This window comes from Notolabrus celidotus, chromosome 1, assembly GCF_009762535.1.
Source record: "Notolabrus celidotus isolate fNotCel1 chromosome 1, fNotCel1.pri, whole genome shotgun sequence".
Lineage (NCBI taxonomy): Eukaryota > Metazoa > Chordata > Actinopteri > Labriformes > Labridae > Notolabrus > Notolabrus celidotus.
This window is the reverse complement of record NC_048272.1, coordinates 25108068-25128282: the sequence shown is the minus strand read 5'-3', so window position 1 is coordinate 25128282 and position 20215 is coordinate 25108068. Positions and strand designations below refer to the sequence as shown.

Sequence of the window (20215 nt, the reverse complement as noted above, 5' to 3'; positions counted from 1 at the left end):
AACAAACAATGGGTACATTCGGAAGGAGCATCATACATAAACAATCATTAAGGACATAGAAACAATACAGCTTGAGTTGTTAATTTAAGGCAAATGAGAAATGATACATACATAGACAATAAATAATAAAATAGTTGAGTAAGGAGAGGGAATAATTTTACAGTTCAGTGAGGAATTCTTTTAGGGAATCGTATATTTTAATTGCTTTTGGGCCTTTCATTAATCTCAATGATTTTAGGTATAACTGGAATTCATTTAGAAAAACAACAAATTTGGGGGGAGATTTCATAGTCCTTTTTTTTATGAATGAATACTTTTGAGAAGCACAGGATTAAGTTACAGCAGATTTCATCACTTTTATTTTTCATATCAAACCGAAAGTTATGTCATTTATTGAAAATGAATTTGGAATGGATTTAAATTTTATTTTGAACCATTCATGGATATCAGTCCAGAAGGTTTTCACCAGCTGTCGACATGGGGGCACTGTTGTGAAGTCGCTCTTCTTCTTCTACTGTCCTGTAGTCTGCGCAACACCACTGCAGCACCACAAAAGAAGAAGTTCAGTCACTGCACGCCTGTAACGATGGCGGCCGCCTTGAGAGGAAGCTTGGTAACATTGGTCAAGGTGAGTACATAGACAGTGTTAACACGCTTGTTTTACAGATACATACACATAGGGAGGAGTGTTTGTGGTTAAAGTTGTATTTTGTTAGACTCCTACGTTATGTGATCAAAGAGTAGGGAGTCAGACACCGGCTTGTGTTGTTATCTGTAAAAATATATGTGCTAACTATGAGCCTCCTCCATCATGAACTCTTCTCGTGAGCAGACTCTGGAGCTTTCAGATGATTAGTGAAGGTTTGTGTGGCCCATCTGCCTTTGACAACGGGTTAAACTTCAGTCGTCAGGAGAAAGTAGTACAAAAGTAAACCACTAGCTCATCGTTTAAAGCCATCTCTCATGTTGCTAGAGTAGCTAACCTGACCATGACACGTTAACCTCCCTGCCCTTAGAGAGCTGTCACTTTAATTCTACACATTTCTATATACCACATGTTTGTACGTGTTAACCACAAGGTAGCTGCCCTGAAAAAAGCAGAGAAGATAGGCAAGGTCTGTTTGCCTTTTCTGTTACTGCATGCTTAAGATTAGATAACATTTAATCAACCTTCATTTATCTCCAGCTTCCACACTTACCGAGCTTTTATCACTCAGTGGGAGTCAAGAGCAGTGTCATGAGATGGGATTTATGAGACTCATACTGAGTTTTGATCACAGATTTAATGAATGTTGTAGATTTGTTGTGAAGTTTTGCTGTGAAATTCTGTGATTTGAAAGGGAATTTGTAGGCCTCCTTATTATGTTTTGCAAAAATAGTCAGAGGGCTGCTCTAATAAAAGGGTGCTTATTTTAAGAATAATTTAAATAGTTGTCTGCTTCCCCAGATAAATACAAAGGCATAATTGACCAATCAAACTCAATTAACATCGGTCCGGCTTTTATCAAAAAGAATGTAGTTGCTCCAATCATTTCTGACTTTCTTACTCTAAATTTATTTTCAGGATCAGCCCCTCACCCATTTCTGTTCTCCTTAGCATAAACAAAAATGTGGACATATTTGTGACAAAATATGTAGTAGTGTATTATTTGATCATTGACTATGATGATCTAGATCATTTTAAGTCTAATAAGTAATACAACTATTTATGATATGTTTCTTTTTTTTTGTATATTTTTTTTAAATTCACATTTAACCTTATACACATGACACCAAAACAAATAAACAATAAAACACAGGGGACAATTAAATTAACAGTAACCCAAAACAACAAACAAACAAAAACAAGATCCACAAACAGAACAGAGAAAAAATAAAAATAAAAAATAAAAAGGACTTATACAGACATTAACTCACTCCTCACACCGACAAGCTAGACCTCTATAATTTCATAATTTTTCTTCTTTAGATAAATGTTAGCTGTTAGAAAAAAAAAAAAAACAGATCGAAATAACCGAAAATCTTTGATCACAAATCAAATTTTGCGCTACTCTTAGGGTGCATGTAATACTTTACCCCATATGTTTTCAAAATGAAATATTTTATTCTTTTCAAAGGCTAATGATTTTTCCAATTCCAAATAATAGCGCAGTTTGTTACAGTTCCAGTGTTAAAGTGAGGGAGAACAAGTAGCTTTCCAGTGTTTTAAAATAACTTTTCTGTTCTTAAATACGATAGAGGAAAAAAGAATAACCCAACTTTGTGGATATCTGACTCTTAAATGTGACACGTCTTGAAAGATCCAAGTATAATGAAATTAATTTCCACTCCCAAAACCTCAGACAACCAATGCTCTATTTCAAGCCAAACCTTCTGAACTTTACTACAGCTCCAAAATGCATGAATCAGTGAATCTGTGACGCTGCATTTCAGACAGTTCCCAGAAGCATGTCTGTCATACTTTTTGATTTTATCTCTTGTAAAATAAATTCTGTCCATTATTTTATATTGGATTAGATGCAAATTTTTGTTGACTGTGATAGCTCTTGTTAAATCCCAACGTTCCTTCCATCTCAATTTAATATCCTTTCTAATACGATATGTTTCTAAGCAAGGGTCAGTACTGCAATAAAGCAGCATTTCTCTCATGTCATTCATGTTGATTTAGAATTTGGGCCACACTTATTCACAATTGAAACATCCAAATGTGACATATTTGTGAAAGGAACTTCCAGATTATGTGAAAACAAAAGTTTTGGATATTAATTTAATTGTGTCAACTTGTTCACTTGGAAGGTTAACCTCTTCAGTCCTCCTAAAAGTGACTTGAGTATGAGATTAATATGGGTTTCTTCACAAATAGATACTGCTATGTTTTATAATTGATAGTTATCATTAAAGCGTCATCACTAAGTTAAAAGGCATTATTATAGCCAGAAGTATTACTGATATGACCAGCACAATCTCAAATACACAAGATTATGTTGTCTAATGGGAAAATACATGTACAATATCTTGTAATTGTGTTGTTTTTTCCCATCACCAGGGCCTGAGTGGCCCCAGGTGGCAGCAGTTGGCCTCTCGACCACTGAGTGTAACCGCTGGTCTCTGCAGCCCAGAGGCCCCTCCAGCCCGTGCCGATGCTACTTTCAAGGTGACAATGGTGCCAGGGGATGGAGTGGGACCTGAGCTGATGACTGCAGTCAAGGAAGTGTTTAAGGTACAGTTACCCTGTCAAGAGAAACCATCAGTCATTTTTTGTAAATACATCTAATTCCCTGATGTAAGTGGAACAAAATAAGTGCAATTCTTTAAACATTGTATTCTATTTTGTCCCTCTCTTGGTTCACTTGAATTACCTTTGTCACAGTACAGTAGATGCTGATGTCATGTATTTTGATCTTATATTAAAGTTGACTTCCTTTGTCTTGTCTTCAGGCAGGAGATGTCCCCGTTGAATTTGAGGAGTTTCACCTGAGTGAGGTACAGAACATGGCAAGTGAGGAGAAGCTGGACCAAGTGTTGACTTCTATGAAGACCAACAAAGTGGCCATGAAAGGTAGCCATACAACTTTTTGCTCTCAAAGTGTACCCCCAGTAAATGACATAAGATCATAAAGAGAATGAGATGGAATGTGATACATGATATGTTTGGTTATACAGGAAAGATTCACACACCCATGGAGTTCAAAGGAGAGCTGGCTTCATATGAGATGAGACTGAGGTGAATCCAGTGTGTTTTCATATGATTCTTTTTTGTCTCTCAGTTTTTATTTTTATATAACATTCCTTTCCTTTCCTTTTCCCAGGCGTAAACTGGATCTGTTCGCTAATGTGGTTCATGTGAACAGCCTGCCGGGCTACAGCACCCGCCACAACAACCTGGACCTGGTGATCATCCGTGAACAGACGGAGGGGGAGTACAGCTCCTTGGAGCACGAGGTAAGCAACACTCCTCCTTGCTGGAGACAGACCACAAAAGAGAATATTTTCAAAACAAAGATGAATCAACTTAAAATCAACAACTGGAAAATGTGTTTGCTGTGTTTAGGGTGTGATATTACTGTCATATTGTGCAATTTAGATCAGTCAGTACTTTAAAGTGACTTGCATTAAAACATAGCTTGCCTTTCAATTCAATTCAATTCAATTTGCTTTATTGGCATGAACAAAGACATGTTGTTGCCAAAGCACATAAGATTTATACACATACATTACATATATATTCATTACATATATATTCATTGCATGTTATATTCATTACATATATATTCATTACATATTATATATATATATCACATATTTTATACGCATTAATGAATGATTACCCATACAGCATATCTCAATGTCCTCACTTGATGCAGTATGCTCATAAAACCTCCTAAAATCAAATATTATGGGATGGTGCGTCCCTCAGGCTGTGACAGGCAGACACATATTTAGCAGCCAGAGGAGCTGCTGACCCTTCCCCCAGGAGAACTGACAGTTTCTCTTCTGGGGTTAATGTTGGGAAGTTTGTTACTACTTTAGTAATTTCCCTATAGTGGGAATCTCTTAGAAAAGAGAACTTGCTGCAGTGGAGGAGGAAGTAGGGCTGTCAAAATTGCTCCAAAATGACGTTTGAATATTCGCTCTAAAAAAAACCATAGGTTTGAACTATTCGAATATCTATATTTGTGCATTATGTCAATCACAGGTGGACAAACTAATGCAAGGAGACATAAATACTTGTATATGTATTTTTATCTAAGATATAACATGCCTAAAACATACCTACACATTACAAAACAAGTAAATGACCTAATGGTCTATACCGTAACACTTTGAAGACCTCTCGCTCGCTCGCTCGCCCCCCTCCCCTCTCTGTGCGCAATGCGCTGAGTGAGTGCTGAACAGTCTATGGTGCTGAACAAGACTTGTGCAAGCAATTAAAGCTCCCGACTCTTGTCCCTAGTATAGGCAGGCTTCATTCAGTGATTGAAGCAAATATTATTAACATTAATTGAAGTCAAAGTTGAAAATGAAAAAGTAGTCCACTTACATTCTTGGCGCTAGTATGAAAAAAAAGAGGAAAAACTGCATTTTATCCCAGTATCACTGATTGTCGGGCTCTTTTAGTCCACTGTCAATGTAGGGTCTTAGGCCTGACAGGTTATTTGCCAAAAACACAAGACAGTCCACATGTGAAGAGGCCAGTGCCGATCTCTTTTTATTCACTGTATTCCCAGCAGAGGAAAAGACGCGTTCAGAGCGCACTGAGGATCCAGGGACGGAAGGATTTCTCTCTGCCGTCTGCTTCACGCTGTGCATGTGTGACTCCTGTGACCTGTCCCTGACCCGTCATGCAGTGCGCCCACTCGCAAAGCAGCCGCTGATGTGTTTTTTTCCACAATCGAATATTAATTTTCACAATCGAATCTCCGTTTTTTTTTATATTTGAATATATATTCAAATTTAGAATATTCGTTGACAGCCCTAGGAGGAAGTGCATCTCTGTCTCTATGTACCCTGTAGAGCAGTGAGCACATAGACGCTCCTCTCTGGGCAGCCATGTCTGTCTATGTCTCCCTGTCTCTATAGCCAGCTGGTGGTCACTCAGCCTGTATTTGGTCAGGATACGTCTTTGTTTTGTATCTCTGACACTGTACAGATATTCAGATAATTTATAATCACGGTTTAGGGTCAAATAACAATTCATTCTACTTTGGGTCTTTGTTTGGTTTCTCCAGTGTTCTAAATACAGATCTTTGGAGTGCTTCATGATGCCTTTCTTTCTCTTTAGAGTGTGTCTGGTGTGATTGAATGCTTGAAGATCATCACCAGAGAAAAGTCACGACGCATTGCCAAGTTTGCGTTTGATTATGCCACCAAGAAAGGGAGAGGCAAGGTGACTGCTGTTCACAAGGCCAACATCATGTAAGGACACGGAGAAAACTTCCTCTATGCTTTTCGTCTTATATCTTGAACCATAACCATAACTTTCCATTAATTCTCTAAGAGTGTTAATATGGTTTTCGATTTGCATCATGTTTGTTTTACAGCATTATTTGTCCTCATTCCCCTGTCTTATTACAGGAAACTGGCGGACGGCCTGTTTCTGCAGAGCTGTGCAGAGGTGGCACAACTGTACCCCAAAATTAAATACGAGAACATAATCATCGATAATTGTTGCATGCAGGTACATCTACAGCCTAACCCCCATTCAATTAATAAATGACATACTGATCATTTTTTAGTTTGCATTGCAGTCGTGAAGTCCAATGTAAATGTTTCATAGTATGTCCTATTGTGTTGCAGCTGGTCCAGAATCCATACCAGTTTGATGTGCTGGTGATGCCCAACCTCTACGGTAACATCATCGATAACCTGGCAGCAGGGCTGGTTGGAGGAGCCGGAGTTGTTCCTGGGGAAAGCTACAGTTCAGAGTACGCTGTGTTCGAGACTGTAAGTTTCTGCTGCTTTGTTATTATACATTGTACGTATGTTTAATAAGCCATTCATTCTCTTTGTGTAATCTGTGAATTCTTTGAAGTCTGACTTTAGATGTTAGTTGTGCGCTGCAGAAAATAGAAACACATTTATCATTTTATTACCACTGACTCCTCTTCTTATGGCTTTCTACTTGTTGACCCTCTGTCTCTTTTCCCCCCTCAGGGTGCACGCCACCCCTTCGCACAAGCTGTTGGAAGGAACATAGCAAATCCCACAGCCATGCTGCTCAGTGCTTCTAACATGCTCAGGCACCTAAAGTGAGTTGGCTTCTTAGTTCTGAAAAGTTCTGAAAAGTACACCACATTTCCCACTGTGCATCCTGAATAGGGCTGGGTATCGTTCAAAAATTTTCGATACCGATACTTTAATTTCGATACCGGTTCCTCAACGATACTTTTTTCGATACTAACTTTATAAAATCAATTGTAAAAGTTAATTTGTTTAAAGAAAAATCTAATTTTTTTTTATTAGAGGTGATTAGATATATTAGTTGGCACGTGCTCGCGGCGTCTAATTGCTCTTTCTGAGTTTATCAATGAACACACGTGAATGTCTGCAGACGGGAAAAAGTCAGTTCTCCGTCTCTTTTATAATAACAGGACACACAACTTACTTGTTGGGCATTCACGCACACAGGAACGGTTATAAACAGGGCAGGTAGTCGGAGCGAGAGAGTCCGTCTCAACTTAATCCTCCTGCAGCTCTGCCTCGCGGTGAGTGCGTGCGCCCGTCAGCTGCAGGCTCCGTTTGGTGCGCTCCAGCGCAGATGCAGAGAGCAGAGGGCAGAGGGCTGAGAGCAGAGACGTCCACCGACCCGATCAGTCTCTAACTTTATTACAGGGCGAAAGTATGGAAAATCTCCTATTCTTCCACTCCCTCACAGTCACAAGGATGCGTTTAGGTACCGAAATGTGGAACCATTTTATTGTACGTGAATCGATACTCGGTGGTACCGACAGCTTTCAGTCGGTACCTATAAAAGAACCGAATTCGGTACCCATCCCTAATCCTGAATCTGTATCCTGGTCCAACATACACACTTAGAAAACATCCTCACATGCCTGCGTGCCTGAGTGTGAATATGACACTGACTCTTGAGCTTCCCTGTTTTGTATTGCAGTCTGGAATATCATTCCCAAATGGTGTCAGATGCTGTCAAGAGGGTCATCAAACAGGGCAAGGTAAGTGTGTCCATTCTGTCCCCACTGTGTCATGAAGACACCTGACACAAGATGAACACATCTAAAAACACTAATAAAACTAACACCAGGAAGATATCATTTGCTTTTATACAATTACCAGTATTTTTAGGGCCTGCAGAGCTAGCATACCCCACTCATGTCAGCTTCTGTTTCAAATGTAACCTACAGCTCATCACATTTGTGGTCAGTAACTGTACTCCTGTAATCTTACAGAAACAGTATCAAAATGCAGCAGGAACCAAAACATAGAAAATGAAATTTAAGTCATAGATTAGAGGTTTTTTAATATAATTGTCAGATTCCAGCAATTACACAAAAACATGAAGTGTCATTAAAACAGTTATTGACCAACAAATGCCAAGTTCTAACAAACTGCAAACTACTGTTTACATGTTAGTATGTTAGAGGGCCTTTGATCGCTTGCTTTGAGGTTGTGTACACACTTAGTATCCATGTTAATTAAGCTAACCTCTTACATTTCTCTTTCCACAGTTTTTATGTTTTGTAATTTAGTATTAAATCAAAATATGGAACTCTGCATCCTTTTTTTTTCTTTTTTTTTTTTTACAAGCTTGTCTTTACACCTGCTCAATGTTGATTCTAACATATACTGACAGCAACACAGGCATGAATTCCATCAATTTTAATCCCTCTGCTGAATCACATTTTCAGCTCAGCTCTAAGATGTCAACAAAAAGTTGTTGTTTTTTAGTTTGTGACTTATTAAGAGCATCTGTGAATTGCGTGAAATATTCTGCCTGCATGTTGTCTGAAGTGCCCTTCCTGTCCCTCTTCCCTTTCCTTTAATTTCCTCCTCTCCTTGTACCCCATTATCCTGTGTGTGTGTGTGTGTGTGTGTGTGTGTGTGTGTCTCTGTGTGTCTCTGTGTGTGTGTGTGTGTGTGTATATATCTATGCTCACATCCCAGGTACGGACACGAGACCTCGGCGGTTATTGTACCACTGGCGACTTTGTGCAGGCTGTTGTGGATAACCTGCATCACCGATCTGTTTACTAAGATGTTTTTTCGTCTCTCCCGTCACTGACATTTCCTTTCATCTAGTTGTTGATGTTAACATGAAGTGGGAGCATGTTAAGACTCACCCTCCATCTCTCTGTCAAGTGAAAGTGTTCTCTCAACGTTTCGACAAACCCCATCTGTTGCATCCTAATGTATAAAGTCCATACAGGGTTTACTGATCCATCCAGTGGAATCAACTGTGCCTTGGGCTGTAGTTAACGATGTGCAGCCTTCGAGGCTTCCTCCCCTGGATGTTCATCTATCATATTTCTTTATAGCTACTTTCTATTTCTCCCACATTTTTACTTCTCTAGTTTTATTAGGCTGTTTTGAATTATATTTTCATTACACTCCACATATTTTCATCCCGCTTTGCTTGTTACTCAGTTGTTTGTTAAAGCCATGTCAGCCCTACAGGTCACTTGTCTGCTATCAGACAAAGTCAGGAACCAACTAGAATGCCTTTCTCAGCAGATAATACCAGCTGATCTGCCTCACTACCAACTCACATCGTAAAAAAATTAATGACAATAAGCTAATGTAACTCAGTGAATGAATATCACTGCTGCATCATGACCCAGTAACCTTACAATGTGTCTTACGTACATATTTTTTAAAGTGCTGAATTAAACCATAGACTGTATGATACATTAAAGTCAGTTCAGCCATTGCAGTACTCTTAACTCAACTAAAAACTTGAATTTGTTGCTGTGAGTTCCTGCACGGAAAAGGCAAACTCAACCTAATGCAATATGAAGAACACAGTTAATATTTCACCATGAAAATCTCTCCTGAAACTGCCAAAGACATCCTTCAAGAAAACCAAAAATACTAGGCGTGAACTTTCAGACATTCTGCCTAAAATAGAAACTGTGATGGCCAGAGAAAGTATCCTGATGTGATGGCCACAATGTTCACAAAGCTTATCCTGTTTTCATTAGCGTTGGAGCACTTCAGATGTCGTACTCTCGGCAGACTCATTGTTACACTGTAGATTATCTGTTTAGTTTTTAGTGCTATATCAATAAATGAACTGTGCAAAGTAAACATTTTTATCTCAAACTGGTGCTGTTTGTTCCGCTGATGCAGTAAGACTTTAGACGGCTCTATCTCGTCATTTCATTTTTCATGTTTTTTGTATCACTCTGCCCCAGTTTCCGAGACTTCACAAGCCAGTTGTTTATCATAAATAAAAGATAAAGTAATATATTAGTTACTGCACTCGGGTTTTGACCTTTGATGCCATCACATCTTTTTAAACTTCATAGAAATGATTAAAGCTTGTCCTGTGGTTAGTGTTATTTATTTATGCTGTATCATTCGGTCTCTTCTGGATGGCCAGTGTTTTCTGAATGTTGTATAATGTCTGATTGAATACTAATTATTGCCTTTGGAGAAGACGCATGGTGAAGTTTTTAATCAAAATGTTAACAATCAAACAGTTTCTTCACATTGAAAGTGTATCTGTTTTTTACAGTATGCCGGTACTTGATGTCTTTCAATAATAATTCTCCAGCAATGCTATTAATAAACTCTGGAAATGTAAAGACGTGAATGTTGTGTGCAAAATGAAACTGCTGATTTGTCAGAGTTCACTTCTGACTGGTCATACTATTCATGTGTTCTCAAAGTGGTGTATTAAAGGCTCTCTAACATGCAGGCTATGTCACTGTATGTGGACATGTGTTGCTGCAGCTGTGAATACAGTGACAAACTGTCTTTATGTTTGCAACAGGTGCGCACTTCAGACCTGGGGGGCTATGCCACAAGCGACGAGTTCACCCGGGCTGTCATTGCTAACCTGACAGCCTGAGCACTGTATGTGCGAATCTGTCAGCTGCTGAGATGCGCACATGCTGTTTTATTTACCTCCTGTTAACTGACTGATTGTACGCATACAGAATATTCCAGCCACAGCGATTCCAGCTTTAACGCTTTAAATGTAGACTTAACGCACAACTATGATTTTAACAAACTGGTTTACAGCTTAGATATCTAACATGAAAAATAATGTGTTGAACATTCAAGTCTTATCAGTACAAAAAGTGTTTCTATGCTGCTTACTGGCTTTTTTTTTCTTTGGCAACATTCTGTAATTTCTCCTGAATGGTTTTATGTCTGGACATTAACCAGGAGTCAAAACATGATGTATGTATACTTGCATATTATTTATTAACTTCCAATTTTAAGTTTTCTTTCATCTTCATTTATGCTGAGAGATAAATAATAAATGAGATGTGACATCTTGTGTGCAAAATCCTTGCATGACTGATACTTGAAGACTGATGTATTCAGTGTGCTCTAGTTTTAATCAGCAGTGCCTCATGGCCCTGCCCACACGCATCATTTCTTATGAAGACAGTCCAAGCCTAGGCCCCATGTCTGAACAATATATTGACTGATAGACAAGAGAGAGACCCCATACAAATTAACTATCTGACTGTCAGGCACATGAGAGAATCACTGTACTTGCTGGTATGTAGGCAACCACAAACTGTGAGGAAGAGGAAACTGAAACAACCAACATTTCCCCTCTTACGAAGGGACAGTGCTTTTACATGCTGCAGCTAATTTCTTTTGTCATCATGGTCTCATATATTCAAACATTCAACTGTTTCTCACAATTTCCACACCCCATGTCAAATGTCTTGCAGTTCAAAAACCTGAGTTCTATGGTTTACCCCAAACATGAAGAAAAAAAGGGGGCATTAATTGAACTCCTGTGAGAAAATGCAATCTGGGCTTTTTTTCCCCTCCTTTCTTTTGACATTTTTGCATAAATCTGCATTAGTACCAAAAGTGTCTCTATTTCATGCATTTCTATGTAACTTGACCACATAAATAGCCCTACCTATCTATTGTTGTTCCAAAGGGTTTAATATACAAAGTTTGATAACTTATATTGCTAAATAGTCTATTTAATTCTGATCACTAATAAGGACATCAAAATTCAACTTCAAGAATTTATCTTAATACAGTGATGTATTTAGGCCTCGCTTGTGTTGTATACTAACATCTAGTGGTGGACAGTAACACAGTAAATTTACTTGAGTACAGTACTTAGGTACATTTTTTGAGTATCTGTACTTTACTTGAGTATTATTTTTGGGGATACTTATTACTTTTACTCTCTTACATTTAGAAGACAATTCTTGTACTTTTTACTCCACCACATTTCTATCAGTGCTCTAGTTAGTCATTACTTTTGCTTTGAAGTCAGCTCATGAATTTCCTTCTCTTTTTTGAAATCTGATCCCTAAGACAGTAAAATGTGTTAGTGTAGTTCTGTTTGTCTCAGTGGTTTAGTTGTACCTGTGTATCGTGCGTCTCCACGGTTGAACGTGGAGCAAACACAGAGCAAATCTCACTCAGATCAGGCAGTTCATTTAGAGGTGGTAATGATGGCTATAATTCTCCACCTGAGCACCCGTGGTCATATCTTCAGCCCGTGTTAGAGGTTTTTGAAATGAAAAATGATACGTATCGTTTGAAATGTTCTCCCTGTTTCCCACTCTGCCCAAACATACAAAAATTCACAGTCCAACCTGAGAAAGCGTGTTGAGATACGTAACATTTTTTTCATTCCAGATGAACATTTCAAACTAAGTTGTCTGTGCTTGGAGTAACTTAGTTGCTGTTTTTATTCCATGGTGTAGTTTTTAGAGATTTCAAGTTAAGTTTTCTAAATAAACATGATGTAACAGAATTAACTTCTATGTATTCTTGACTGCCATCATGCCTTGTGAAAAAACAATGCTTTGGGATTTTTTAAGAAGTACTTAAGTATTTTTAAAAGCTAGTACTTCAGTACTATAACTCAAGTAATAATTTGACAGAGCAACTTTCACTTGTATTGGAGTAATATCATCATTATACTAAGTTGTTGTTTTACCTTAAATCACTTTTTAAATATAGTGAAAGGTTTACAACTTTAGTAATAGATCATAATCTAAAAATGTTAAATATTTATTAGTTACATATCTATCTTACACATGATAATATTTTTAATTTTGTCACTTTTATGGCCCTGTTTCTGAATCTGTTATTAACATCACCTAATTGAATGTTCAAAGCTTTTGCCTCAGTTCTGATTGAAGCTCCTCTAAACTCAGCCGACTGAACTTCCTGTGTTAAAGTTGGTCTCGGGCATTGTAAAGTCGCGCTCGGCCAGCAGGGGTCGCTGCGGGTTATGGAGAAACAGAGTGGAGAAGAGACTGGGCCTGGCCTGGGAATTTGCTGCTCGCTTCCCATTCTTCCTATGCAGACAGACACAACATGGCGGACTAGAATAGTCGGCCGACGCGCCCGGATACAGCGGATAAACCGTGGGATTTAACACCCAAGAAGGCCAAGAAAGTACTCTCTGAAGGGGGCCACACGTTTGGGCATAATAAGGATTTTTCGCGGGGGGCCGTCGTCGCCTGGATTTAGCAGAAAAACTGACTACGAAGTACTGGCAGTGTGTCCCACATCGAGCTTCCCTCCTCTGCTATCACCCAGGTCCCCCCACCCCGCTCTCACTCTCGGTTCGTGGGGTGTGGAGACAGGGGCCGGGGTAGAAAAACGTGGAAGAGAAGGAGAGCATACATTCCTTCTTTGCTGTTCCCCCCCTCCCCCTGGTTTCTTCTGGGCGCTTCAGGAGTTGTGGTGAGTTTTCTTGATTTTGTTGCGCTAAGCCTGAATCCCACTTGTTACAATGTCGTTATAGGGCAGCATGTTTCCTCTCACCGTTACATTGTGTCACCCACAAACAAGCACTTTGTCCCCCACATTCACCCTAACCGGGTACATTACACGCTGCCTGTATCACTGCGGAGTTAAAGCTTATGCAATAAACAGGGCTGTGTTCATAGTTGTGAACCTCTCTGAAAACGCTTGAACATTTCAGAAGTAGCTCGGAGGCAGGGAGGGATATTTGGCGAAGGGAGCTCTTAAAGAAAAGGGGGCTAAAAGATGAGTGTGGCAACATTTTAGAAAAGTCCGAGCTTGTGACTCGGTATGATGAGCCAACACGGATGCTGTTGCGCTGGCAATGGAACAAAGAGGGTCCAGGTCTGTGCTGGCTCACTGGAAAGTACACTTTATTGATCAACGCTTTGTTATTACACGTTCAGAGAGGGTGGGGAGCTGGCAGGGTCGGTGGGTGGAGGAGAGGGGGGGCTTCATGCGACCCACAACAGGAATTAGGTCGCCCTAACATTAACATGTTGGGTCTGTCAAACCACAGCGGGCTGCTTTGTGTTCTCTGACATGGAGTCTCTGGTGTGTGTGTGTGTTCCCCCCAACAACCTCTCCCAAAGTTTTCTGTAATGATTAATATTCTCCTCTTCTTCTGGGTGTAACCGAGCATACCATTTCAGTGTTGTGGGTGTTGAAGTCCTTTTAATGCATTACTTGTCTTTCACTTGCACTTCTTAAGTAATGATTTCCCCGCTCATTAGGACATGGAGTATTTCTTTAATGGGTTGTTTGTCACTGGAAATGATGACGATTAGATAAGGAATATAAATGAATGCAGCTGTACTGTACTGCAAGAACACTGCACCAGGACAGAGCGTGAATGTGTAAAAGCTGAAGAGGAAAGGAGCATCATGCCGGGGAAGCATGACAGAGCTGGGCTTGTTTATGCCAAAGAAGAGAGAGCTTCTGCTTTGTCTTGAGTTTGGTCACCCATCACGTCTGATGGGTACTGAGCTGAAGCGGATATCCACCTTACCTCAACACTCTTACCTTACCACTAAGCAGAAGTCACCGTGTCATGTCTGTAACCATCAAAGTATGAAAGTCAACTTCACTTGTTTCGTTACTGGTGCAAATATTGGTACACCAATAATAACATCTGTATACATATCGGTATTGGCTTCCTAAACTGCCTAAAATGCTGTGTCAGGTATCAAAGAGTGTACCGGTCAACGCATGTTGATAGTACCTCACTCCATCACTTTCACAAAGATATACAGTCTTCAGCTAAACGATCATTTAACAGGGCGCGGGTGGCCAAGCAGTCTAAGCACCTCACATACAAAGGCTATGATCCAGTGGTTTCCAAACTTTTCAGCCTGCGACCCTCAAAATAGAGGTGCCAAAATACTCATGACCTCCTCTGTTCCTCAAAGTGATTTAATGTGGCTTCATTTAGCTGGTCTGCAGAAAATTGCCCTACCTATATGAGAATGTGTCTGTGTTTCCTGTGCCGTTATGAATGAACCGACTGCTGCTGATGCTTTAGATAATTAACTGTTCACTAACCCTAAACTTAGGAGTCATCTGGGGGAAAAAAAGGCAGAAAACTCATTACATTTTCTATTTTCAAGGTTTTATTTCAAGGTTAGCTACTATTTTTGTCTAAATTTTTTACCATTATGGGTAAAATGTACTAATTTTAAATAACTTGGGGAAAAAAACATTCTGTAAGACATCTCATGACACCCCATTTTTGTCTCGCGACCCCCACTTCGGGATCCCCTGCTATAGCCCTCATTGCAGAGATAGCCTGGCTGGGGCTATTTGCTGCATGTCTTCCCCCTGTCAATAAAGGACCCCCCCCAAAGAAACAAACAAAAAACAACTGATCATTTGGTGATAATAAACGACTACAGTACAATGCTGGTGGCGAGTGTAATGTTTTTCAAGCTAGTAAAGTACCAGCAATCTGTGTGCATTTTCAACCAATAATAGTCGTGTTGACCTCCTCTGGTATTTGAAGGGATGCAGGATATAAGCCGATACTCTAAATACCAGTACGCGATATTCTCCACATTATATTTGTACTGGCCGGTAAAAGCTTAAAGGTTAATTATTGGTATGGGCAGATATGAAAATTCTTGCCAATATGTGCGACTGACAACAAGCTCCAACATGTCAGCTGTATGCATGTCAGTATACTGATGTGTCTTGAACAGACAACCAGATAGCTAATTGCAATACCTGTCGAGCAGAGGGGATGGGAGGAGGAGCAGAGTAGCACTCCTTTAACAAGGAAATCTGGTACCAGAACATTCACACCACTTTTACCTTTAGACATCTATACATTACTTATATTACTTATTGCTCTTTGCAATATATATTGCGATATGACTTTCACCATACTCACAGCGTCTCTGACACCCACGTGAGGCGTTTTTCCACCGCAGGAACTTTACCCCAGAAATAGGGACTTTACCCCTGAACTACGTGCGTTTCGACCAGAGGAACCAGGGTCTAAATTTAGTTCAGAGGTAGATTATCTCTCCCCTGAAAAGCCCCTGCTTGGGGGTAGTACTTTTCAGAGATCCTGGGACTTTCGTTTGAACGTAATAGTGTTTGTGGAGTTTACACAGTTCTTGAAACAAAGAGGGAGTTCCTGGGAATGCATACTAGTTTTTTTTTTATTAAGATTTCAAAATATTATTTAATATAATTTTCTTTCTCCATACGTCACTGGCCTGATTTGCACAATCTACCTGGGACTTCAGCCGGCGGTCAAAACGCAGACAACAATGGGGGCACAGGAACCTTTTAGTTCTGGGGGCTAAAAGACCCCGGAACTCTTGGTCGAAATGCACCTATAGAGAAGTAGACAGACAAGAGGAGGAAAGAGAACAGGTGGAGCGACTTGTTGCTTCATAAACTTCGCAAAAAATGCGTTTGACTCATGAACACGTAATCTGTACTTCCTGACCATATCTGATGTTTAATCCGCGTCACCAGTTCTGTGATAGTAACTTCTAATGAAACAAAAACTGGCCCTCTTCTTCTTCATGTGAATTCCACAACACTACACTGTACGTCTGCAACAGGTGTACTAACAGTACACACTCTGTGGTCTTGGCCACGGTCTGTATGTGTGCCTACAATGTTAACAAGCACTGAGATTAGTGGGAATACACTGTGAAAATCTGTTGATCGTTTGCCAGAATATCTGTGACGGCAGCACGTTTACATTTTACAATCATGTTACAGATACAGACTCCGCGCATAGAGGTCAGTTCTTGAGGGGCTGTAATAAAGTGATATCGGACCGGCTTTTCTTGTAGGTGGAGAAATGAGAAAGTTGTGACAGCATGACTTGATCAGGTCACATGATGGAGATTGCCCTGTGATGTGACTATTGCACATGCGCTCATCACAGTGGCGACAGTCACACGATATATCGTTCTGTTAGGATGTGTCTTACTACCAGTTTAACTGTGCATCACAAGATCTGTCATCCTGAACAGCACTGATACCTCTTTTCAACCAACGCGAACCGGGTTGTATTTCTGGGCTGGTGCTCGCACTGGTTCAGAGCTGGTTGTACTCACGAACCAACACAGCACCCATTTGTTTTTCCGCCCACTCGAGCCTGTGGAAGAGGCAAGTCATGACGTCAGATTTACTTGACTGCTTTTCCCAGCAGCGCTAGCGCAAACTTTCCCTCACACCAACAACGATGGCGGACAATGTTAGCTTGTCTCCTCGGCCGACCACTGCTTTGCCTTGGAATCCATTAGTCTCTTTTATTTTTTTCGCTGCAGGACAATGGCGGAAACACATGTGGTTTGTGCTTTTGATCACGGCAACCCGCCCCTTGCCCCTGACGTAAGCGGTTTGCGGTTCTAAAACCGCAAAGAGTTGGAGACGCTCTGGAACCGGTTTTCCCGGCCGGGAGCCAGTTCACTCGCAGTCAAAACACGAAAAACTGGTTCTCAATTGAGCGCAGGCTCCGAACCGTCCCTGAAACTGCCTCGGTCAAAAAGGGGTATGAGAGAGGTTGAAAAGTGAAAGCAAAAAAGCATGAGCAAAAATCTGTCTACACCTCTCTCTTCAGTCATTCAACTGAGCTAGAAATAAAGCAGCAACCACATTTGTGAAAGTCCATATTTGAAAAAGAATACATTCATCATTTATGGTTGAATCAAAGGTTGTTTGTCTTGTTTATGTTTGTTTGTAAAACCAATAGAATTGCAACAAGAGTAACAGGCAAATTCGGTGCAGGAGAGACCTGGTGTTCTTGACAGTGAAAGAAAGGTGTGTTTATATCGGGATCAGTACCAGAATGAGTTTCAAAATATCGTCATGTTGGATATACGAAAGAATCCAATATCGCGCATCCCTGTAGCATTGGTATTGGAGATTGTGTTGGAACATCTGTAGCAGCACCTACCGCAGCTTTTGTGACTCCTCTCTGTGCTCCAGCAGGCCTACCTTGACCTCCCACTGTCAGGCCTGGACACGTCTTTCCCTTTCCCAACATGCCATGAAACCATCTCTGGTCGTCAAGCTGCCTCATCTCAGGAAAATTAGAGCTCTGTGAGGGGAGGGGGGGGGGGCTCAGAAATGCAGAGCTGTTATCGTCTTTGTCCAAATCTCCTCCAACCTATTTTAAGAAAAAAGGAGTTATTTCTGTCTTGGGATCCTGAAAGTGTTGCAGTGGAGGAGCCTGAGTGATCCTCACACCACACTTTTCATCATTGGCCTAGTTTCTAAAAATATGCCATAAAGTATAGCATGAAATCATCTTTAGGGGACTTTGCGTGAAGTTTGGATGGGAGGATCTATGGAGCTGTACCTCTGTGTTGTGAGATTTCATAATTTCAGGGTGCTGACACAATATTATGAGTTGTCTGTTTGGGTGGGGCAGGAAGTATATTTTTGTTTCCACCTGTGTGCTGACACATTTTAGTGTGAAGCGCTGTAACGCTGCCTTTAACAGGATCAACACGGCTACAGTTAGAGGCTTATGAGGCTTTATGGAGCCTGGTTTGAGACATGTTTGATATGCCATTCAGCTGTATAATGACAGTAATTTCACCACGCAGGAAATGAACCTGTGTGGTGATACCTAACCACGTATAAATCAAACCTCTAGTTTGTCTATTGAGACTTCATCTCGAGGCATTCAGCATTGTTCCACCCCTCTTGAAGTTTGGTAGCGATTAAGTAAGCCCCTCAAACAACAGAATACATCATACCTCTACACCCTCATGTAAGGTGTTGGTGTTTCTGGGTCACAGTGGCAGTGATGGTTCTGAATAACACTTTATATCTCTTTAGTGGACATCAAAGACATAATGAAGGTGTATTTTGAAGAAGTTCTTAAGTGCTCTTGTGTACGCTCACATGTGATCCAGGTCTGTTAAAGCATTAGGAGTTTTATATATAAAAGAATGATTTCTGCCCTTTACCTAAATTTACTCTTTCATTGCTATTCTGTACATTTTAGCACCACATTCCTGTTAATGCAACCACTTTTCACTCATTTGTATAGTTAAAATGAACATTTCTCATTTTCATTTGAGGAAAAGCAGAAATTATGAGACAAGCAGCACTTTCAATCACTCTGTGTTATTGTCACTCAGTCTGTTTCCCTCCCGTAGGAAACTTTGATGTTCCCTTTCAAACAATGCCTTTACAGCGGAGGTCAAATTTAGGTTGGATTGAAAAAGCATCCAAGAGCCGCAGTTATAAATATTTATATTTGCCCTTGGCATCGGCCTTCGAGGTGGCAAGACCTTTCATGCCCCTGCTGTGAAAAATTGTCAAAAGAACATGGCGGCAAGCTTGAGAAGTCTTTGAATGCATCACCTAAAGATGAGTGTGGAGGCAGAGGGGGGTTTGGAAAAGCTCTGTCATGACTGTGCTGTGAAGTCTGAGCGACTGGTTTCCTTATCTGTCAGAGGAAGAGGAGGGGGCAGGGGTAGGAGGATGGTCACTTAAGATATGAGGACCTTCACTCTGGGGCCGGCTTTCATTTGAATGATTAAAGTAGAACATGTAACAGTATGTTAGATTAGGGTAAATAAGACATAATGATATTTTAGCATAGGATATTAAATCTTAAAATCTGATTACTTTGCATATTATGATTTGATTAAAACATCTGAAGAGCTTTTCTGAAAATGTATTAAATTGAATCAGTATAAACCACTGGTATGATCCGATTTTGCTGAGCAATTAAATTGTGCACCCCGTGTACAGAGGCTAGACCTTGAAGCAGACACCCCAGGTTCAACACTAACCCCTGGCCCTTTACTGCATGCCATTCCCCAGTCTATCATGTCTATTCTGAAAATTAACCGGATGATTTAATTTTGTTTTGGTGCCGGACTTCCTGTTCCGCTCCATCTGCTCTGTGCTGAATTGATGCGTCGTGCTCCGGCATCTGGCAAAAATAGAAGTCTTGCGTATCTGATCCGGTGCGTTCTGACCTGCCGGATCAGAGACGCAGCCGGAACGCAATGGAGCGGATCCAGTGGGGGTTAACAGATTGGCTAGAATAGAAACCTTTGAGATCCGGTGCCGTGGCGCATCAGAGACGGATCTGGTGGAATTTGGCCTTTAGTCGCCTACTCGCACTGTCCTTTTCTCTCAGTAACGGTATAAAACTTTTAAAACGTATACAGCTAGTATATTCCCAAAATAAAAGATGAAATAGACCCAAAAAACAAAATCTTACATTTGCCCCATCTGGAAAAAATATAAAATGTATCATTCAGATCATAAACTGATCATGGAAGAAAGAGAAAAGACTGAAAACCTG

General features: G+C 40.4%; 2 protein-coding genes across 2 annotated transcripts in view; both read left to right on the top strand.

The window, feature by feature from the left end:
• The first annotated feature begins 500 nt into the window (after positions 1-500).
• idh3b (isocitrate dehydrogenase (NAD(+)) 3 non-catalytic subunit beta) lies at positions 501-10958 on the top strand. The gene is made up of 11 exons (XM_034680945.1): positions 501-628; positions 3047-3220; positions 3439-3559; positions 3664-3724; positions 3810-3942; positions 5783-5916; positions 6076-6178; positions 6298-6444; positions 6655-6749; positions 7613-7673; positions 10451-10958. Exons 1-11 carry the CDS (start codon positions 587-589, stop codon positions 10526-10528), a joined length of 1149 nt encoding a protein of 382 aa, XP_034536836.1. The 5' UTR covers positions 501-586; the 3' UTR covers positions 10529-10958.
• A 2025-nt stretch (positions 10959-12983) lies between these two features.
• Positions 12984-20215, top strand: part of ptpra (protein tyrosine phosphatase receptor type A) — a 39671-nt gene continuing 32439 nt past the window's right edge. The window contains exon 1 of the mRNA XM_034685305.1: positions 12984-13362. The gene's annotated coding sequence lies outside the window, so the exon portion shown is untranslated. The remainder of the gene's footprint in view (positions 13363-20215) is intronic.

What these genes read in the sequence shown, in the direction of transcription:
- idh3b (XM_034680945.1), top strand. Translation starts at nt 587, where the DNA reads ATGGCGGCCGCCTTGAGAGGAAGCTTGGTAACATTGGTCAAG. An exon ending in CAGTCAAGGAAGTGTTTAAG is followed by an intron (nt 3,221 to 3,438) that starts GTACAGTTACCC and finishes TCTTGTCTTCAG; the next exon opens with GCAGGAGATGTCCCCGTTGA. An exon ending in AACATGCTCAGGCACCTAAA is followed by an intron (nt 6,750 to 7,612) that starts GTGAGTTGGCTT and finishes TTTGTATTGCAG; the next exon opens with TCTGGAATATCATTCCCAAA.